Here is a 16662-nt window from a genome sequence, read left to right as displayed (position 1 = left end):
TGGTTGGATGGCATCACCAACTCAATGGACATGGGTTTGGGTGGATTCCTGGAGTTGGTGATGGACAGGGAGGCCTGGCGTGCTGCAGTTCATGGGGTCGCAAAGAGTTGGACATGACTGAGTGACTGAACTGAACTGATAGTTAGAATGTCTGATCTTATAGTTGCATTTTTCTATTGTATTTCTCATTTAAATTTTTACATTTTAGTTTCTAGAAGTTCTGTTTTTTACTCTTTTTCAAATGTATGTGATTATTTTTTATCATCTTTTTCTTTATTCATATATTCAGCTTTCTCATTTATGTTCTTAACATATTAAATGTAGCCATTTTATATTCTTTGTCAGAGCATTTTACTATCTTTGAGGATCTTATTCTGCTACCTATTGTGTCTTTTGGTTCTCATTCATGTTGCTTTATCTCCTTATGTAATTTGTAATATTTTTTACAATGAAATGCTTATTTTCCCAAGAGAATTACTTGAGACCTGGATTGATGATACATTCCTCCACAAATAATTTGCATGTGCTTCTGCCAGTTATCTGGAGCCATTACTCCACTTACATTAAATACTCTGATGTTTCTCAGACCACACTGAGAATGCAGATGTAGACCAAAATCTGTATGAGGGCCCACTTTTGTTTATAAATAACCAGAGGAGAATTTAAAGAGAGACCCCACACATAAAGCTGTGGGGTCTCTCCTTATGACCCCAATACTGCATTAAGCTATTAAAACAGCTGTTCAGGGTCTTCCAGGGTTTAGGAGAAAGCCTCAAGGCCAAAGCTTCCCTTGGTATTCCTTACTTCCTGAGATTCCAGCTTCCACTTTCTTTAGGTATCTGAATATTCTCTCTTTTCATGCCAGCTCAGCAATGCATTGCAAAAGGCTTTTCAGTGCATTTGCCAGGTATTCTAGTTGTTTCCAGATAGAAATGAAATCTTTATATAATTAAACAAAGATTTAAATGAGAATATTTATATAATTTTTAAAAAAGATATAACATGACAGTTGAACAGTCATGTCTGACTCTTTGAGACCCCGTGGACTCCTTTGAGACCCTCCAGGCTCCTCTGTCCATGTCATTCTCCAGGCAATGATACTAGGATGGGTAGCCTTTCCCTTCTCGAAAGATGTTCTGGACCCAGGGATAGAACCTGGGTCTCTGGTATTGGAGGCAGATTCTTTACCACCTAAGCCATATGGGAAGCCCATCTAAATGTTTAGTTTTATATATATATATATATATATATATATATATGTATATTTGTCATTGTATGTATTTATAGAATTTTATTTATATATGCTTACAATAACTTTATTTCTAGTTGCATATGTAAATACCTTGATATCTGCTATGCACTCTAATATTTTCAACTATTCTATAAAAATAATTGGCATGACTTTTGTCACTTTTCTTTGAAAGATAAAGCAAACATTTGGTATGCAGTTAATTTAGGTTTAAGTAAATGTAATCAGCTGTTACCATATTTAAACATTCTTGTTACATTATGTAGAACTGTAGAATTTTTCTAAACCTACCAAAATAATAGGGTCACAGAAACAGTCATATATAGGTTCAGTTGTTATAAAGGGATTGCTTATATTGAAAATGGTAGCAACATTTGAACTGTTGCACAAATGTTAAGATTAAATATAAATATGATTTCCTTTGAGCAAAGAAGTCATCCTGGGGAAAGCTGTGTTTATACTGCATTTTAGAAAGTTAAATAATTTTAAAATCTGTAGTCATTCAGAATTTCAAAAAAACCTGTTAAAAATGGTGAATCTCTTTATCTAATGAAGGTCTTCAGTAAAGCAATTGATTTGCCCTTTTAAAAAAAAAATCTTATTTCTTACAAGACATTTTCTTCAAGTAACTGCACATATCATTGCAATCAGTAAAGACAAGCAGCTACAGCCAACCTGCCCTGCCTCCCTAATCAACAGTCATTCTTTTTCTAGTATGTACGAGTATCTTTCGATACAAAACCTGATCTCCTCCTACACCTGATGACCAAGGAATGGCAGTTGGAGCTTCCCAAGCTTCTCATTTCAGTGCATGGGGGCCTGCAGAACTTTGAACTCCAGCCAAAACTCAAGCAAGTCTTTGGAAAAGGTCTCATCAAAGCAGCCATGACAACTGGAGCATGGATATTCACTGGAGGAGTTAACACAGGTAATTGGAAGTAGGACAGAGAAGGTCAGCATAAGATCACAAGAATGTGTGACTAAGATCACTTTCTTCTAAGGTTAAATATGTTTGCATATCCTCACCTCATCCCCTACCCCTTTATGTCCACAGTTGCTGGTTATTGCTCCTTTCAGTGCTTCTCACTCCTTCCTCTACCTAAATGATAACTGTACTGCCATTTCTCCACCAAGAATTACTTACAGTTAAGACACAGACTGGAATACTTGACAATATAGAATTTATAAACATGACTGATGGAATTTGACAGGTTGTTTTCAATGCCTCAAATTGCCAAACAAGCATCCAATATTTTTTTAAGGAATAACTTTTGCTCTAAATGGGAGATTCCATATCTGTTCTTTAAGTGAGTTTAAGTTTGATGCAAGTAGCTTTAATTTTTGAAAAATGCCCTTTCCATCTAGGATGACAGCAAACTCTGGAGTAGTATGTGTTTATCATTTAAAATATTTCATTGAATCAACTCTGCACCAATAGAACATATCCCACTCTGAAGTCCGAGTAGTTTTTTCTACCTTCAAATGAATTTCTATATTGTGATCTAGGGAGGCTGTCAAATCAGTTCTTGAAAAGCCACTTAGAGTTAAGTGCTTATCTGCAGAACATTATGAATGTGCATTTGATAATGGAATGGATGCCTGTAAATTGTTTTGACATGTTTCCCCAGAGTGAATCAGAAGTGCCAATTGGAAGAGACAGGTATTGCTGCAGTAAGTTAATTCAGACTTGTTTTAAGATTCAAAGTCTGCCCATGTGGACACATTTGAAGTTAATGGGACATTCTGAACATAACCATGGACCAACTAGTTTTAAATAAAAATGTTATCTCAGTGTTGTTTAGTCATTTGTTTGTAGTTTAGATCAGGGTCCCCAGTCCCTGGGCCGTGGACCACCTGTTAGGAATCAGGCCGCACAACAAGAGGTGAGCAGCAGGCAAGCTTCCTCTGTGGCTCCCCATCACTCCCCATCACTTGCATTGCTGCCTGCACCATCTCTCTCTCCCCAACCCCACCCCTGTCCGTGGAAAAATTGTCTTCCGTGAAATCTGTCTCTGGTGCCAAAAAGGTTGGGGACCGCTGGTTTAGATGATGTTTAAATGAGACCTGCACTCAGAATTCTTCTCCATATCTAGAATTTGTGAACATTCAGCCCACCACAACATAGGTGCATTTCTGCAGTAAACTCTGCCAATTGCCTGTGCCTATCATTGTCATGTGAAACCCTGACTCATTCTGTAAACTGACATGATCTTAGAATGACCTGCCCAGCCAGCTGTTTATTTTATGGTGATCAAACATCTACAGAACCGTTTTCTTTCTTGGCTGTTCAGGTTTTAAGCTCCAACTTCCACTCACAGTTTAACAGGCATCATTTGCCTATGATTATTCAGTCTTTTGCTTTCCTGACATAACCTGCAGCTCCTATGGAGAGCAACTCAAAAGTTTCTAAAAGAAATTCTTACTAGGGAATTCCCTAGTGTCTGGTGGTTAGGACTCAGCGCTCTCACTATCAGGGGCCCAGGTTTGATCTCTGGTCAGGGAACTAAGATTCCAGTAAGTAGGGCAGCACAGCACAGCCTCCCACCCGCCCCTCAAAAAAAAAAAAAAGGAAAGGAAAGAAATACTTATCTTCTGTTTGCAGGAACTTGGGACATTGTATATTGTTTTTCTTCTTTTGTGAAAAGCATCTAATATCAAAAGGAGAATTTACAGCATAAATATTGTAAACCAAAGAGTTCACCTCTACCTCTCTCCAGGCATAGTGTTCAGTCCAGGACTCAAAGTGAGGCTCTAATGGTGGCACACTCAGCTTGAGTAAGAGGTGATAATAGAGTTGTGGCAGATGGAAGGAGGGGTACCATAAGGTTAGCTTTCTTGTCCAGGACTGGACCCCAAAGGAGTTTTGCACATAAATAGGAAAAAAATTTAACACTAATGTTGATAGCTTTGCTCTTGTGTTTGTTTTTCTTTATCAATACTCTCTTTTAGAAGACCCGTAGATGGGCAAGTAAGTGAAATTGATGCTCTTCTCAACATTCCCAGCACAACTGAACATGGATTAGTGGCTATTTACACTACCCTGTTGTTTGATTTTTTTAAAGGCAGCTCTTTCTGTTTGATGTAATAAATATTGCAGAATTGAGCTGTTCACACATGTCTGTTGTCTCCTGTGGTTAAACTGCCTGGTGTGCTTTGTGTGCTTAGTCAGTTCAGTGACCAGTTCCTGGGCCCTCACTCTGTGCTGGCACCTGAAGCACCTGCAGAGAGTAAGACACTCATCTCCAACCTTCTCCTCAGTGAGTTTACTCTGAGCAGAGACATTCTTTCTCACCTGTGATTATGAACCACAGAAGAATATGTTCAGTGACATACTGAACTATTCAAAATACCCCAACTGCAACCCTGTTCAGATGGAGAAGAAATCAAACCCAACTTAGCTTTCATATAGGAGATGGCACTAGGTATGAGCTTTCCTTGAAGAATGGGTGGTGTTTTCCTTAAAGAATAAGTGGAAACATCTTTTCTTAGAAAATATATTTTATAACTTCTATAAAAATGGTCATTGAGAGGGAAGTTAAAAGATTAGAAATTACATCTTCTCCAAATAGTTTATTAAAAAGTAAAAGGTACGTTTCCTACCATCTTGTAAACTGAATTTTCTCACTCTTAACTATGGTGAGGAAGGTTGTGGTGATGGGAAGGCCATTTGGATAGAGAGGAAAATAATTAGAATGATGTCTACAAAGATGTATTCATGTATTTTTAACATAAATTTTCCACAGACTATGTCAACCTTTTCTTTATAAGCAGAGTCTCCACATTATGTCTCTGTATATAAGAAGGTGAAATCAAGATTAACAAAATCCAAGCTAAGCAAGAAGTGACTTAGCAGCAGCAGCAGCAAGCAGTTACTTTATTTGATGACCCTAATTCATATACAAACTTTGGTACAGATTTAATATATTATAAATGATGCTTTTTATAGCATATAGTCATGCTGTTAGTTCTTAGTTATGTTAATACATCATTGTGCTTATAAGAAAAAGATTCTCTAAGTATAAAGTATTTTCCTTTTCATAGACACTGTATTCTTTTTTTTTCATTAGAGATAAAATAAGGAATTCATTGCTAGAGTTCATCTGTAAGTCCAGTAAGCATATCCAGCATTAGAGCTACAAGTTTATGTTCTCTCCTGAACGAGTGTAGTTTTGTAGAAATGTGTCAAAATTTTATATTCAATGCATTTAATCTTAGAAAAAACAGTTACCACAGTTTCCTTTTAAATCAGTGGAAACCAATGCTTTGAAAGGAAAAATTGACACTTCTCTTTTTCTGCTTAGGTGTTATTCGTCATGTTGGCGATGCCTTGAAGGACCATGCATCTAAGTCTCGAGGAAAGATATGTACCATAGGTATCGCCCCCTGGGGAATTGTGGAAAACCAGGAAGACCTGATTGGAAGAGATGTAAGTTCTGGGAGCTTCTCCTCCATGTTACTTCTCATAGAGGTGATATCAAAAGAGTAAAATAAAATTAATCAGGAAAGTCCTAAGTAAAACTTAACTCCCCTCTTGTTTTGAATCAGTAGGGTATCAATCAAATCAATCAATCAAAATATCAATCAAATTTTGCAAGTACTCTTGGCCCAGTTATATTAAAATTAATTAACAAAATGAGCTCATTGACTAATACATAAAATGGGGACTTTTCTTCACCCAGGTCTCCAGCTTCTTTGTTATTTGAGTGTCCTTCACCTAAGACAGGAGGCTACAGAGGGAGATTCTTTCCATTCAAACTTGTGGCTTCCCTTTCCTTTGCTAAATGCTTGGGTGAGGAGTGGGCACACTCCTGGGGATCTTTATTCCCCACTCCAGGACTACTCAGAAGCCCTTGACCAAACTCAGAAGAGTATCACCCTCTCTTTCCTATTCTGATGTCTAGAACCACACACTGAACAGAGAATTTGATCCTATTTTTTTCTGAATCATCATCTTATTTCTGTGCCTTCCAGGGTCTCATTTTTATTTGTTTAAAACTTACAAACAAGTCATTCCTTACCTCCCTTTTAGAGTTTTTCTCTGCTACCAACAACCAGATTTTCCCCTTATATAATACTTTCCAAAATTCCACTTGTATGGGTTAAACTATGCACACAGATTGCCAGGCATTATTCACTTCTTTGTCCCCAGTAATTTTAGCAATTAATTATTTATCAGTGCTTCTCTAAATCAGATCAGTACAATCCTTCGTTCCCAATAAAGACCTGCAATACAGTATAATAAATGTGCTGAGCAGTTTTTTCTAAGTAACATGAAGTCTGTTTGAGCCCTCCCCCCAAAAAAATTTTTTTTAATCAAAGAGGTTGAGAAGTAACTGGTCCTAAACCACTTCTTCTATTGTGTTATAATATAGTGAAACCATCCTATTTCAGTGAAATATATGCAGTTTTTAAAATACAAAGCAAAAACTTTGACTTTAAAAGTCGAAGATCATGAAATGGAAGCAGTGAATAAATACTCTTTGAATCCTTCAGAACCTTTAAGTAATAAGAAATGTCCATATCTATGCTACCAAATTACGTGTAGAAACACAAATCTATCCAGAATATATAGAATAAGGAATAAGATATTTTGTCAGTGTAGTATTCTCTTAACTAAAATGTACTTGCTATTTTATATCACATACAAATTAAATCTCTCAAGCAGCAATTCCCAGATTGTTATGTTGGCAGAACTGACTGGAAAAATAATTCTAATTTTTTTTCAAAGTATCTGAGACTAGTCTTTGTGGAATATATTTTGGTTAATTCTTGCCTTAGATTCCTCATTGACTTTTAAGTATATATCAATTGTGAACTAGAACAAAAACAGTTCTTAAAGAATTAGAATATGCTAAAATGTCCCCTAATACCAAGAGCATCTAATTGTTCATTTTATTAACAAATGAATTAACTATTTAAAATGTTGTGATAATTCAGAAGTCATTTTTAAATGTTCATAGATTCACATCTCTCTTGTAAACCTGAGTTGTTATTATTCAGCTTTGTGGTGGGAAAACCATTTTGGAACTTTCTCATGCAGATGAACTATGAATAAATGAAAGCTAATTATTTCTTTATTCAAGATAGAGTAGCTATGTAAGTACCTCAGTTGCTTAATCATTTTCAAAGAATGCTGGCACTGCCTTTCTGTGTCATTTTGTCTTATAATTCTATATGATTGCAAAAAGGCAGTACTTATATTGTGTTCACTTGCCTTGCTGGGTTAGAAAAATCACCTCTAATTCATTTTCCTCCAATTCTAGCTTTTTTCCTTTGATTTTACCTCCTCACGTTCTTCTCTTTTTCACTCTCCTTTTCTTTCTCCCTGTATTTCTTAGCAGTGCTATGCCTATAGGAACTTGTGCCTATGCCAATAGGGCTTACTCACATTATTGGATTTCCCAGTGAAAAACTGGTCTTGATCCCAGTGCAGAGAGCAGAAAAAGCCACTTATAAGTTCAGTAAAATGTGCACATTCATTGTCCCCGCTTACAGGGGTCTAATAAAGGCAAGTCATGGCTCACCAAGATCCAAGTGAACTTGCAGAGAGATTGAGAAAAGGAAATAAAATTGGCAGGTTGTAGAAAGCACAGGAATAACAATTGTATTTTTGTCCTTTAGTAAATCTTTGACCAAGGTCTATTGCATTTTAACCATTCTGGCATATTTTCCCTCAAACTGGGAAACCAGAATATGCATAGGATTTCCTCAAGCTCTTATATAATAGTGTTTGTTTTTCAGTGATAGTGTCTGTAAATTATTTGGAGCAAAAGTGCTGTTTCTGGTGTACAGGATTTATGACAGAGCTTAAGAGACATTCTAATATGTGTCAGGCTATCATAAAAGAAGTATTTGAATGAAATGTTGGTAGTCACTGGTGAAAATCTGCCCAAACTTCATTGAAATAGAAGTGTTGTCTGGTAAACTTTTTTAAGTAGTTACAATAATTTTCATAACTGGCTCGATTCAATACCTTCTATCTTTTTTCTTCCATTTTATATAAACAAACTCATGTGTAATAAACATTAAAAAGGAAACCTTTTGATATCAGACATCAGGTAGCAGAGGAAAACAACCAACATATTATTAAAATTCCTGGCCATTTCAGAATTCTATCAAAATGCAATCATTTGAAAACATAGGATTGTTAAATTTTTGCTCAAGTGTATATCTATATCCCAAAATAAGATTGAAGTGGCACAAAATAAATGTCAAGGGAAATCTAGGAAATTTACTTGAAATAAATAAAAATATAAGGATAAAAGAAAGGCTCTATATCTAATGCCAAATATTTTATTACAGTAGATTTATATCTAAACCGACAGAAAATATAAATCATTTTATCTCTATGGGACTGGCTCTCAGATGAGCCATTTAGAGGCTGAAAATTCAATTGTTACCAGAGTTATGTTACTGATAGAAGTAGTAGACATCACAGTTGCATTGCTATTCATCTTAGAATTTGAATATACCTTTGGAATGGCACCATAAATGCAAATACTAGTCCTAAAACTAAAGAAGAAAGTTTAATTTGCCCTAGGGAGTGCTTGTAGGTATTCTAAAGCACTTACTTCAAGTCTTATCTCTGAACTAGACTTGAAAGATACAGGACATGTATCTTTGGATTCTGACTTCAAATTAGAGCCACACGCATAGTAGATAATAAATATTGAGGAAGATGATTGGCCATGATGAAATTCAGGCTTCTGGGAAAACAAAACATTATGGGGAAAATATATAATAATAAATCTTATCTGGTTCACAACTTTACCACAACTCCATCTCTACTCATTACAGAGCTTGAGCATACTATAGTAACTATAGTGAGGGATTTTTTTACCCAAGCATCTGCATGAAAAACTATTTTCTTACATTGTAGCTCAAATTGGGAGGTGAATGGTGAAAGCTCTACATGTTGGGTAGGGAATGTGGAGGCCAACAGGCTCTTCTCTAACCCCTTTGAATCAGATGCATGATCCTCTTGTCTGAGTGATAGAACTCGCCTTAATTCTTTAAAATGTGAATACCTTCAACTCTGTTTAACCAAATCTTTTCAATTAATAAAACAACAGACTTTAATGAAGAATAATGCTGTGAATACTGATATGATAACAATTTTTTGCCCTGCTGTTACACCTTAAAATGAATATTATTCAGCTCTTAAGTTTAATTCTACCTCTGTGAGTTTCCATATTATTGGTACTGCTCCTTTCTTCCATGGCCCAGAATCCTATACTGCCCTCAAACGAAGCTCAAACCTCCCTTCCACCAAGACAGTTTTCCTGACTTCACCCACAATGTCATATCTCTGATTACAATTCTCCCACAACTATCTTACTCCTCAACTTAATTAAAAACTCATCAAATATAGGAATTAAATTGTTTTCTTGTTTGTCATTAACCATTAACATGATATTCTGCATGAAGATGAGGCATTGACATGTCACTGAAACTCTGAAACTTGATTTCTTTGCCTCTAAATTGACTATAAAAATCACTTGCTCTCTCTGTTTTATACAACTTCCATGAGCATAATCATAATAGTAACTTTAATTTGTGTGTGTGTGAGAGAGAGAGAGAGCTCTTATTTGAGCAAGCTCTCTGTGATTATATATATTAACCTTCTGACCTATGTTCTATTTCATAAGAAAACTAAATAATGATTAGAGCCAAGATTCACTGTCTCCAAAGCCTATACTGTTAATTAGTAGTATGCCAGGTGGTCTATAAGAAAATATTTAATGATATTATGTTTTTATTGTTAGTTGAGATACTGGCTGGTAATTTATGCCTGTCGATTGAACTCAAAAGTAGAATGAAAAAAAAAAGTAGTCTCAATGAGAGTGACCAGAGCCCTTTTCTTTGTCCCTAAAATACTCTCAATCTGCAATTATGATTATGAAAGTGTTGCCAGTGTGAATTGGTCAGAATATGATCTGGGGAACTGAATGGCCTAGATTTACATCCCAGCTACACAACTTAGTACTTATGTAACTTTGGGCAAGTTTCTTAATCACACCGTGTTTAGTTTCACCATCAGTAAAATGGGAAGGATGATAGTGAGACTAAAAACAACAACTTCTGAGTGCCGTTATAAGAACTCAATGAATTGTGATTTTCATGTGACTCATTTCAGACTGAGCTTCTTGCTTTAGAAAACAGTCTGACCAGAATTGTTTCAGGTAATTTAACAGTTTTGAAAGCCTTTATGATTTGTCTTTTCCCAAATTTAAATTAATAAAACATGCCAAATGAAAAATCTAGACATAATTACAAGAAAAAGCACTTTTCATCTTAACCTGAGGATGAAAATTGTGTTTGGGTAGCTTTTCAAAACATGATCTCATGTGGTTGTTAAATTATCTTGAATTCAATGATATCTTCTATTTTCCCTAAACTATACATTTATTTTCAGGATTTTATAACCTTTAAAAGTTGTTACCTTTAATTGGAAAGTGTTCTTTTGATGTCATTTTTATAGTTTAAGCCAAGAAATATTGAGTTTAATAATGCAATTGATGGATAATTCTAGTACAGTTTTCAACTCAGTATATTTTTCACTTCAAATGCAAGCCAAATGTGAACGTCATATTGTAAGCTCAGAAAACCTCCCAAGAATGTCCTTACATGATATTTGTTGGACTTCTGTGATAGGTTAGATAAAATATATTCAGAGGATGTGAGAGGAGAAATTGAGACAAGGAGACCCAACCAATGCTGTACAGTCATAAAGGAGCCAATGCTAGCTAACCCTGGACCACACTCAGGCTCGGGACTCCATTCAATTGCACAACAATGCAGTTTCAGTAAGCAGTGTTGAATTTGGATTTGGACATGTTGGTTTCAAAGTTCCTTTGAAATATCTATGTGAAATTGTCCAGCAGGACTGTGAGAAAGATTTTGTTACCCACTTAGTTTCAGAAGGTGTCTGCATATAGATGACAACCGCTGCTGCTGCTGCTAAGTCACTTCGGTTGTGTCCGACTCTGTGTGACTCCATAGACGGCAGCCCACCAGGCTCCCCTGTCCCTGGGATTTTCCAGGCAAGAGTACTGGAATGGGGTGCCTTCTCTGAGATGACAACTAAAGTCACTGCAATACAGGACAGGATGCAGGGAGGGCCTGAGGATATCCCAAATCCTGGTGTTAGCCAATATTTAATGGTTGAGCAGAGAGAAGCAGCCTGTAAATGGAGACCAGAGGAAAGGCTAAGAGGGAGGAGCAAAAGCAGAGAGTGTTATGGAAATCAAGGGAAGAGTGTGCTTCAGAAGGATAGAGTGAAGGGCAATGCCTAGTATAACTGAGGGACTAAGGAAGATAAGGACTTGGAAGCATTCACTCAATTTATCAAGACAGACATCGTTTGCATCACTGATCAAAGCTGTTTCAGAAGCCAAATGAAGGATCAAGCAACATTTCAATAGGTTGAGGAGGGGAAAAAAGTAGAGATGGTGATTAGAAACCTCCTTTTAGAGGTTTGGCTGAGATGAGGAGAAGGGACATGAGTAGCCAAAGAGAACCTTAGTTGGAGGGATTTTTTTCTTCAAAACTGGGAAAGATTTGAGTTTGTTTATGTTTATGGTATAAATGGAGTTAGGGATGGTGAGGAGATAATTGATGAAATAAGTCCCAGAGTGGCCCTGTGGTGATGAGAGCTAAAGGGGAGATTAACCATGTGTACCCTGGTAACCAAAGGAGAAGAAGAAAAACTATGTAGGCAAAGAATTGATGGTAGGATGTTGACGTTTAGTTGGAGGTTTATCATTTATCACAGAAATAATAATATCAACACTATTGTAAAGCTTAATAAGTATCAGCATCCATCTAAGCATTTTACACAGACAGTCATTTAATTCTCATAATGGCACTCAAAAGTTATTTTTAGTATCCCCATTTTACTAATGAGAGAAACTAAACATGATGAAATTAAGTAACTTGTCCGGTGTTACATAACTAATAAATTGTGTAGCTGGGATGTAAACCTAGGCCAGCCAATATCCTCAATCATATCTTTACTTATTATGCAATATTACTTCTCCATATATGAGCAACTGTCATTTATTTGAGTTCATATGTGGATTGTTTCATGAGTTTTATATCTCACTGAACCCCAAAAATGCCCCAATGAGGTGGCCTATAATCATAATAATCTCCATTTACAAACAAAGGCACTGACACACCGATAGTAAATAACCTGCTTAAAGTCAACCAACTGGGAAGTGTGTAAGCACAGGAGTCAGTTGATCTGCTGAATGAGGATATCAAAGTGTTTGGGGTCAGACATATGAGGAGAGTGGAGGATGGTCGTCATTGCCCCAGTGGAGAACAGGAACCAGGACTAATTGGAGCCCAGAGATGGAATGCTAGGCAACTCCGAGGACCCAGGGTCGCTAGAAGTCATGAAATTGTGATGCATCAGTGAATCCAGCATAGAGGGAAAAGAATATGTTTTGAAATCTCAAAGAAGATAATAACAATACACTATTATGTTAGCTATCTATCACTGTATAACAAGTACCTCAAAACTTAATGGCTTAAGACATATTCCTTGTCTCACAGTTTCTGAAGATCAGGAATTTGTGAATAGCTTACCTGGGTAGTTCTGAGTTGGGGTCTCTCTTAAGGTCACAGTCAAGTTGTAAGTTGGTGCTACATCACCTGAAGGCTTGAATGGGGCTGGAGTGCCTTCTTCCAAGATGACTCAGTCACATGGCTTTTGGGGAGAGTTCTCACCATGTCGACCTACCTATCCAGAAGGGTGCCTTATTGATGGCACCTGGCTCACCCCAGAGTAAGTGATTCAAGAGAGAGCAAAGAGGAAGCCCCTTATGACCTAGTTTTGGAAGCTACACACCATCCCTTTTGATTCTATTAATACTTAAAAGTGAGTCACTGCATCCAGCCATATTAAGGGAAGATTTTCAAAGAATTTCTAAATATATTTTAAAATCACCCCACTGATACATGGTGATTTCTAAAGCAAAGAACCCCTTTCAAAACTTAAGGTCTTTTCCCACAACCAGTAAGCCCTGTGTCTGAGTGATACACAGTCCCCCTCAGGACAGGCAAAAGGAGGCGAACCTATTTGAGCAGAAAGCCTGAAATGTGGATGGTGCAACTCTCTGAAGCCCATTAGTTGAACACATTTTCAAAGTGCTGTAAAATGATGCATTTGTTTTCCTGTGGATTTTAGTGGGAGTCAAGCAGCTAAAGTATCTGGGCATTCTTTACAGATGGATTTCTGGGTTTGCTAGTTTCTTGCTTGGATTGCAGAGCTGAGAAACAGTGTCTGGGTTTCAGTGTGACCCTGCTTTATACCTAGACTTACAGCTGAGCTGCCTGAATAGGAAACAACAAGCCAGTGCCCTGTTAGCTCAGGCTTCACTGTAATTTTAAGGATGCACTGTGCCTTTCTTTTTTTCTTTAATGTCATTCTCTCAGTCCCCTTATTTCTTTATCTCAGACACAGAGGTCGTTTCCCACTGCTCTGCGGTATGCTCTTTTCTCTCCCAGAAACGCATGCCTGATCCTAAGAGAACCCGGCCACTGCTTTTGTTTCTCTCTCTCCAAAGCACAAACCCCATTTTGCTGCTGCTGCCTTTCCTGACCTCTGTCTACTCTCTAGTTCTAGAGGCCTCGTCTGGAAATAATATGATCAGCTGTCAGAAGGATTTTAATGCCTGGCTGAGTCACTGACAAAAATGTCCAACAGCAAAACCAACCATAATATCGTTTAGAAATTTAAAATCAGCCTGGGTCCTCTGTCTTTCCTCTAAATGTCTCCTGTCCTGTAAAGGAAATTAAGGTCCACATGTGATTTAGAGGGAACAGTGTGCTTAGCGGGGCAGATTTGGCCAAGACACTTTACATCTCTGAGGCCCTATAGTTTTGTCTTTAAAATAAGCATGAAGTGGATTAATCCACTTAAAAGTGTCTATCACAGTGCCTGGCATGCAATAAGTGATAAAAAGAGTGCTAATTTTCTTCCTGTAAAAATTATAATCATGGTGCTATTAGGAGGGAAAGAGTGATTCAGTGGGCTATACATCCCCTACCCTGTTATTGCCTGGGCAGGTTATACACACCTCACCAGGTAATAAGGTCTGGGATTGCAGAAGGCTTGTGATTGATGACTCAAAAACCTGATTTACCTCAATTCAGTTCTATTCAGGAAAGAAGTCACAGATACCTAAACAACTCTTGCATTGTGGAAAGCACCACAAAATGGAAGAGACCCCCAAGATATGAGCAAACTACTTTTTTTGTAGCCAAAACACATAGCAAGTCATCATTGTGTACTAACTTGGGAAAGGCAAGTGGATTTTTTAGTACAGACTGTTCAGACTCAACTTTAGAGATAGAAAGCCTTTAGAATTTATAGTCAAGTCCTCTACCTTACAGATGAGAAACTACCATCCAAAAAGTTTATTTTGATAAATATATTTTGAACATTTATTTCAGATATTACTTAGATGCAAGATTATATGTCTCTTTAAGCCAGTCCACTACTTACCACATACATTTCCTAGAGAAATTCTGAGTGTGTGAATGAATGAATGAATATGTTAGGTAGTTAGAATAGGAAAAAGGAGTCCAAAATCCCGGTGGATAAAAGACAAAGGAGGGAGAAGCATGAAAATGGAACAGAGGAAGGTCCGAGGATGGGAGTGAGAACCTCAGGTGAAACAAACAGCCCTCCTGGCTAGCCTAATTTACATAGGGCAGGCTCAGGGGGAGGAGAAAAAAACACATAAAAAGAGGAGCCAAAATTGAGCCCTCTATTTTTTTTGGTTGACCTGCCCTCACGCCTCAAGGATGTATTTTCCTTTGCCTGGCAAATAAAACTGAGCAGTAACCAAGCTGTAACACTGATCCACTGTTGCAAATTTTTGATGCAGTGAGACAGAATGGAGGAAATTACACACGCCCCCGGCAAATAAGTTGAAAGACTTGCCCAGGGTCACAAATTAGTAATTAGAGGAACTACAACTTAAAGTTCCATCTCCTGACTTCCTACCAGGTACTCCCAGGTGAGACCAGAACATGCGTAAAAATAACTAGGAAAATTCCAGCCAGTGCCCTATATCAACTCCAACATGATTGATTTAAGCCTATCCAAGTAGAACAGATGCTCCTGAACAATGTTCAATTCTGCCACAGTGTCTCTAGATCAGTTCTCTCCTGACAATGATAATGGCCCTACAGATGTCCTATATAAAGACCCTCCACCTCATTAACTCCTTGAGCAATTTCTGTTACATTCCCTCTTTGTTGAAAAGTCAAGGTACACAGACGCCTTCAGTTCAGTTCAGTTCAGTTCAGTCGCTCAGTCATGTCCGACTCTTTGCGACCCCATGAATCACAGCACGCCAGGCCTCCCTGTCCATCACCAACTCCCAGAGTTCACTCAGACTCATGTCCATTGAGTCAGTGATGCCATCCAGCTATCTCATCCTCTGTCGTCCCCTTCTCCTCCTGCCCCCAATTCCTCCCAGCATCAGAGTCTTTTCCAATGAGTCAACTCTTGCATGAGGTGGCCAAAGTACTGGAGTTTCAGCTTTAGCATCATTCCCTCCAAAGAAATCCCAGGGCTGATCTCCTTCAGAATGGACTGGTTGGATCTCCTTGCAGTCCAAGGGACTCTCAAGAGTCTTCTCCAAAACCACAGTTCAAAAGCATCAATTCTTCGGTGCTCAGCTTTCTTCACAGTCCAACTCTCACATCCATACATGACCACAGGAAAAACCATAGCCTTGACTAGACAAACCTTTCTTGGCAAAGTAATGTCTCTGCTTTTGAATATGCTATCTAGGTTGGTCATAACTTTCCTTCCAAGGAGTAAGCGTCTTTTAATTTCATGGCTGCAGTCACCATCTGCAGTGATTCTGGAGCCCAGAAAAATAAAGTCTGACACTGTTTCCACTGTTTCCCCATCTATTTCCCATGAAGTGATGGGACCGGATGCCATGATCTTCATTTTCTGAATGTTAAGCTTTAAGCCAACTTTTTCACTCTCCACTTTCACTTTCATCAAGAGGCTTTTTAGTTCCTCTTCACTTTCTGCCATAAGGGTGGTGTCATCTGCATATCTGAGGTTATTGATATTTCTCCCAGCAATCTTGATTCCAGCTTGTGTTTCTTCCAGTCCAGTGTTTCTCATGATGTACTCTGCATATAAGTTAAATAAGCAGGGTGACAATATACAGCCTTGACATACTCCTTTTCCTATTTGGAACCAGTCTGTTGTTCCATGTCCAGTTCTAACTGTTGCTTCCTGACCTGCATACAGATTTCTCAAGAGGCAGGTCAGGTGGTCTGGTATTCCCATCTCTTTCAGAATTTTCCACAGTTTATTGTGATCCACAGAAGCCTTGGAACCAGACATCACCAAGCAGCCAGACAAAGTGGTGTAC

General features: G+C 37.8%; 1 protein-coding gene across 14 annotated transcripts in view; it reads left to right on the top strand.

Moving 5' to 3' along the window:
- The window catches only part of TRPM3 (transient receptor potential cation channel subfamily M member 3), a 1070052-nt gene that overhangs the window by 786098 nt on the left and 267292 nt on the right, over positions 1-16662 (top strand). For all 14 annotated transcript variants that reach the window (XM_027549457.1, XM_027549458.1, XM_027549453.1 and 11 more), the window contains exons 4-5: positions 1964-2177; positions 5551-5675. In XM_027549457.1, the coding sequence (XP_027405258.1) occupies positions 1964-2177; positions 5551-5675 (339 nt within the window). The remainder of the gene's footprint in view (positions 1-1963; positions 2178-5550; positions 5676-16662) is intronic.

Source organism: Bos indicus x Bos taurus, chromosome 8, assembly GCF_003369695.1.
Source record: "Bos indicus x Bos taurus breed Angus x Brahman F1 hybrid chromosome 8, Bos_hybrid_MaternalHap_v2.0, whole genome shotgun sequence".
NCBI classification, from domain to species: domain Eukaryota; kingdom Metazoa; phylum Chordata; class Mammalia; order Artiodactyla; family Bovidae; genus Bos; species Bos indicus x Bos taurus.
Note: the sequence above shows the minus strand (reverse complement) of the source record. Positions and strands in the feature narration are given on the sequence as shown.